The 6,459-nt window shown below is 34.2% G+C and overlaps 1 protein-coding gene across 3 annotated transcripts in view; it reads right to left on the reverse strand.

The window, feature by feature from the left end:
* Nucleotides 1–1,066: 1,066 nt before the first annotated feature.
* The window catches only part of LOC136845339 (BSD domain-containing protein 1-like), a 122,153-nt gene continuing 116,760 nt past the window's right edge, over nt 1,067–6,459 (reverse strand). For all 3 annotated transcript variants that reach the window (XM_067115566.1, XM_067115565.1, XM_067115567.1), the window contains one exon: nt 1,067–5,260. In XM_067115566.1, coding sequence (XP_066971667.1) covers nt 5,234–5,260 — 27 coding nt within the window. In that variant the 3' untranslated portion in view covers nt 1,067–5,233. The remainder of the gene's footprint in view (nt 5,261–6,459) is intronic.

Here is a 6,459-nt window from a genome sequence, read left to right on the forward strand (position 1 = left end):
GTATCTTGTGTGGTGCACTGCAGGCATTACTAGAAAGGTGTTTGCTGTGTCCCTTCGACTCTTAGTTGCACCCACTTTTTAACCTTTTAATTTACGTCTGTTCCCACTTAATTTCTTTCATCTTTCTGTCCAAAAACCCCAACTCCCTCTTTCCACCACAAGCAATGAATGGCTGCAAGTAGCCCCATTGCTTGGCCTTATAGCCAGATTCTCTCAAGCCAATTTCCTCCCAACTGCAATGGATTCAGACTGTGTAAATAATGACCAATTTTCACCACTAGGAGAACTTGAGGACCCAGGTACAGACGGTCAGAAATAGAGAGATTTCCTCTGGGACATAACCTAAAGATTACTGCTACAGCAGGTAAGGCTGACTTAAAATAGGTTCATATGTGCAAAATTTGATTTTCTTTTTTTTTTTAATTAATTCAATTTTTAAATTCGGACATTTTCATGTTCACTTGGCATTCTTTCTTGCTATTATTTCTGTGATTCAACAGCTGTCTTTCTGGAAGTTGACTATGTAAAAAAAAAATAAATAAATACAGTCAGCATCCCAGAAACACTTTCATTCTTGACACGTTGTGTTGCCAGTTTTCCTAGATTATTCAATTCACATCAACAACTATAAATATGTTCTCTAATAACAAATCTGGTAATGCAAGATTGAATTCATGGTGAAAGCCACTTGGTTTCTCCCATATTAAACAGGATTTTCCTGTAATTAAGGCAAGGTCTGAAAGTTAGACAATGCCACCTGAATAATACTGTCACATGACAATAATCCATAGTACAAATGCATTTAATCAGTCCTAAAACTTATGATCTAGGTTAGGTATAACAGCTTGCCTATCCTGAAGCTGACTGACATATTGAAAATTTGTGGAAAGAAATAACAGCTGTACAGTAACTCAAAGACAAGGTAGTGCCAATGTGCAGCTTCAACAAATAACACTAAAGTAAATTTGCAATATTAAATTGAACATAAAATCCAATTGCATTAAATAAAACTAATGTAAAATAAAATGTTGCATAAAAAACTAGGAAGTAAAATTATGCAATATAATAAAATTGAATTTATATTTATTTATATTTTTCATCTGCCTAAACCAGCTAATACTGTGCTTCCAGCTTACTGGACAAACTGAATACTGTAGTCACAATGAAACTGCTCAACTCAGAAATTTGTTAATTTGTTTAGTCAACGAAGTAACGAAACATACTGAAAAGTATTATCATAAACATAGGCTCCATGCAAATAAAGACAGAGTGCACATAAGTCAGTCATGATGTACAGTAGTCCATTAGAATAACTTAGGTTCTTAAGGCAAAATATTCTAGTGATAAATAATTGAAAAGTTTTCAAAAAATGGAAATGGTTTGAAACAATATTGCTATTAACATAAATGTGAAATGACTACAAAACCATAAGAGGATAATAGGAATGATCTACACTAAACACTATCCCAAAACTCACTATTTTTACTATGAGGTTAGAACAATCTTGTCTATTTGAAACCGTTAAATTGAACTTGCAGAATGAATTAACATCTGTATGAGGAACCATTTCTAGCTAATACTGAGTGAGTGTGTCAGCAAATTAAGCAAACTTAAATAAAACTTTTAAGATAATAAATAGTACTGTGGATAATAATGAACTCCACGCTTACAGTAAGTATAAAACCAACAATGCACCATATAATGAGCAAATTGCCTTAGAGTTTAAACTTCTGCTCATAAGTATTTTTTCCTCAGATTTTATGCTTTAAACACAATACAACAATAATAAAGATTAACCTTCATACTTTTACAGGGGAATGTTCTATGGTTACATACAAAATACCATGGTAATTTAATTTTTTCAAATAAGCAGTTCCCCATAACAAGAGGACAGCCTCACAGACAAAAAAAATAACAGCATTCACTGCCATAGTCATGCTCTAAATGTTGAATCAAGGATAAAACCCTGTGCAAAAAAAAGGCAAGTTCTCTAAGTATTCAATATATATTGAAAGAAATATATGTGAATTTCATCATAGAAAAGACAGGCTCAAAACAAAAAAGTATATAATATATACTGTATAATTAGATTAATAAAACTTCACAGGTAACACTTCCCAGCACAATCTTTTCAGTGGCATGGAAAAGGATTTGTACACCCAAACTTTACCTCTAGTATATGTATGCAACAACCATAAAATATTTCCATAGCAGATAATGGCAAAATTTCATGAAGAACTTGTTCAGAGCAAAGCATGAGCACAAGCTTATTCACACAGTATACTTACAGCATTTGACAATGCTGTATTCTTGGTCACTACATTACTTTTTACTAATAAGCAAAAAAGGGTTAGGAAAGTTCTGCAACAAACTGGCTTCTATGGCAAGGTTTAACTCTTCAGCATATATCATTAGCACATATCCTGTAATATTATAACCACAACTAAGAAAAAACCAGGTTGCATTTACTTCCATCCAATCTATTCTGGAGCAGTCAATTATAAACTCTAGTACTTTTACTAGGTCTAACAGAAGTTAAATAATTTTGTAAAATATCTATTTGCCATTATCTGTTTGAATTAGTCAAGAAGAGGCTTCTCTCTTTACACAAAGGTGGAGCTGAACCTAATGATATGCATAACAAAACTGCATACTTTAGCTCCCATAATACATGAATATTTAAACAAATTGTTTTTCTTATTAAAATATACAAACCTCAGTTTTATGTATGCCTTGGGCTGACACTGTAGGAAAGAGGCAGGTAGTGATAACCTTGCACATAAGGAGCACATAGTTTTCCAGCTAAAACTGACAACTTTTGCTGCTGAGATATTTTGCTGCTCAAACTGGAAAGTGAATTTTGCTGCTCAAACTGGAAAGTGATGCTGCAAATATTGGCAACCTTACTGTTAAAATCAACTTTATCTGCTGACCCCAGCAGCATACCATTCCAAAATTGACAACTTTTGCTGCCTAAAGGTGAGTCCAGACTACAGTAAAACATAAATAAACACACAATTCACGAAATTATCGCACACATATCACACACAGGTTGAATACATGTTAAAACTTATAGTCCTAACCAGTGCTTCATACAATTATCCAACATTGGCAAAAGATTCATTCTCCACTTACATTCACTGATTGTTTTCCACCTGTCTGTGACATGCATGCCCTAAATGGCCAAAATGCATTTGCAAATTATTTTATTGTAGTGTGGACGCATCCTAACACAGCAAACTTGCTATCTAGATCAAGTAAAACTTGAACTGAGAGATGAGAAATCTAGAGGAAAATTATAGTTTTTATGCTGTAAAATATGAAAAAATGTAAAATTTATAACCCACCAACGGTAATTTATGGGCACAGCATAAAATTGGTCTTCTCAGTGTATGGCGTGCAATATGCTGTAACCTTGCTGCTTTTGTTTGAATTACCTCTTTGACTGACCATAAAATTATTTGAAAGTATGACATAGCTAAAATTATAACTGCAAAGTTTGTAATAAATCTAACTAGTATCAGACCTTAAATCAGACTTAATTAATGCACTTCCCTCCAGCAAGGTCAATTTAATAAACTCCCTTTTTTGTTTGGTAAAGTAAATGACTGTGATGGTAAACTAACTAGGATATTATTGCCCTCTGAAACCAAAGAGCAATTGATAAACTCTTGGCATAAGGGTTTATACTACAGCTAAAGTAATGGGAATGACCTCAAATGCCAGTTTCTGAGAAAAGAACATTGAATATTCAGTCTTCTGTGACTTATTTCCTCCTTGAAATAACTTCATTTTAGATTATGGCCCACTCCCGAGCACCTTCTCTGCTGCTCCAAGTACAAGAAAAAATATATTAAATGCAGCTAATCAACAGCAACATAATTAAAAAACACAGCCATTTGTACATTAAACTAAATCATTTAAACATACTTTGCTTTATGCCCCCAACTCAAAGCTGCCAACACCACAGCAATAGTCATGCAGTTTAATAGAGTGTAAATGTGTTCCTAAAGGAAATCTGGCTAAGAGATATAAGCTCCTACAACATTGACAAAATTTATGAAATACAAGATACACCAAAATCCTTAAGAAAACACAAATTATATATCTGGCTGTCAAAAGTTAAGACAAAAAAATCTTCTGCATTATTATAATGGAATAAACCATTACAGCACTTATATGAAATGGTATACAGTAACACAGGAAAAGCATTATGCTGGCTCTATCACTGGCAGTGCTTCTTATCTGCGAGTATCCACTACTGTAGTTATCTACATGGTTAGCTTTGCATTGCAATTCTTCATTTGCATGTTCTTTACCAACTTTCATCAGTAAGTAGCGGCATATTTAAAACTACGGTTTGTACTCACTGTAAAGATATAAAAGTTAAAAACCTAACTTCTTGCTATAGAACTCTTAAAAAATAAATAGGATCTATCATAAATAACACACTCAGTGGTTGCAACAACAATATAGCATATAGGTCACAATTTTTTCTTACAAGTGGATTTGTATTACAAAATTCACATATCATTTGCATAAATGATGGCAATGAGTAGCACAATAGAAGATTAACCTCATGTGCTTTTTGCAACTTGAACAGAAAAAAAGGATGACCCCTGTATATTATAAAACTGGAACTGGATTTGAATACCTGTTTCCAGTTACTTCTGTAACAAAAGGAATGCTGAAAGCTTTTGCCAATAGAATCTCGTTACAAGTTTATACACAATGTAGAATTGTTATATTTCCATAATTCAGAAGTCAATAAAATACTAAAACATATATCACACTTAACAATAATTCCTTGAAAACCAATAAACAAAACTAGGTGTCATGAAACAATTACCAAGCTTGTAAATAATAATTAAAAAATATGTAAATATAAATGTTAATGTCAAAGCTTGGATGACTTTATAATGATAACTATTTGCTGCATTTTTATTATAAAATTCATTGCATTTTCATAAATGCAACAAATAATGACAGAAGCAGCACATATTTTACCAGTACAATCATGGTAAAACTGATCTTCAAATGGCCTACTTATTTCAAAGACTGAGCAAAATGCATTGCTTATTTATGTTCCTTTCCCCCAAGTCATGACTTAGTTGTCAAAGCCAGTTAAAAAACAAAACAGAGGAAACAAGCAACTACTCATGACTTCTCTTGCTGCAAGATTTTCATTCCATTAACCAAGGACATTGACCAGATCTAGTTTCTCAAAAGGTTTTCAATCCCAACTTTCCCAATCTTCACCCTGCAAAATATACATTTATGATGAGTTCCATATAGATACTAAATACATAAGCTTAGCATATCCCTAATGTTTTACTTTAAATGTAAAGATCACTATTTGATTACAGTACTGTGCTGCTCTATAAAAATAGCATTACAGTACGTATATAGGCACAATTTGTTTCACAACAAACCCAATGCTGATAATTAAGTTATTTAGTGTACAGGAAACTGCAGACTCATCAGTTCATCTTCAAAACAGTTCTTCCGCCAGCAGTAAGGATGAACCAAAGATGATGAGGTGGGTAAAACCTATATGAAAGGCTTTGCTTTGTCTTGGAAAAATCCAAATTACTTTAAAAATTTGTGATTTGTTTCTATGGGGATACAAACTCTCTGCCTTTCATATAATATGGAGACTCAGCCCTTAGGTGGGAGGTAGCACCCATAATAAAAGGATGAGTATCCAAGAGAAGAGCCATTCATCCCATTACTTGCAATTGTACGATGAAAGATCACTGCCACTTCTTACCCCACGGTGATAGAGAGACAAAGTGGTTAGAACACTTTGCCTGAGTTTCTTGTAAGAGAAGAAACTTTGTAAGAAGCAAGAATTTTGGAGAACTAGGACAATTCTGAAGAAAAGTTCCATTGACTGCCAGCATTTTCTGTTATAATAAGCGATGGATTCATAAAAACCCTAACCATATTCCTCCCTTCTCCTTGTTATAAAAGGGGAGATGGAAGGTGATGTATTCTAACCTAGGTTAAGCATGTTTATCAGATCAAATACAGTACTCCCAAGAAGGGAGAATGAAAGGAAAAGAGGGGGGGAACAACCACTGAGGAGAAGAAGGGGAAAACCATTCATTCTCATATAAAAACTCACAACTTTGTATATCTGAATGAGAAGTATGGTACCCAGTCCAGGACCCAGTAAATTATACAACTTGTTGAGCAGCCACCACAGGCCCCAAGGAAATATCACGGGACTTTTGGGCAACATCCCACATGTAGAATGAGGTGAAGGTAGTCTGACTACACCAGGCTCCAGCCCTTATTACATGTTGAACCAAAAAGTGAAAGTACTAGGGCCCTAACCTCATGAGCTTTCGGATGGGAGAAGAGGCCCAGCTCCTTCGAGGAGTCGTACATCCACATTATAACATTACAAAGCCAGAAAGAAAGTGTGTTATGAGACACCTCCCTGTGAAGGCCATT

Source organism: Macrobrachium rosenbergii, chromosome 13 (genome assembly GCF_040412425.1).
Source record: "Macrobrachium rosenbergii isolate ZJJX-2024 chromosome 13, ASM4041242v1, whole genome shotgun sequence".
Lineage (NCBI taxonomy): Eukaryota > Metazoa > Arthropoda > Malacostraca > Decapoda > Palaemonidae > Macrobrachium > Macrobrachium rosenbergii.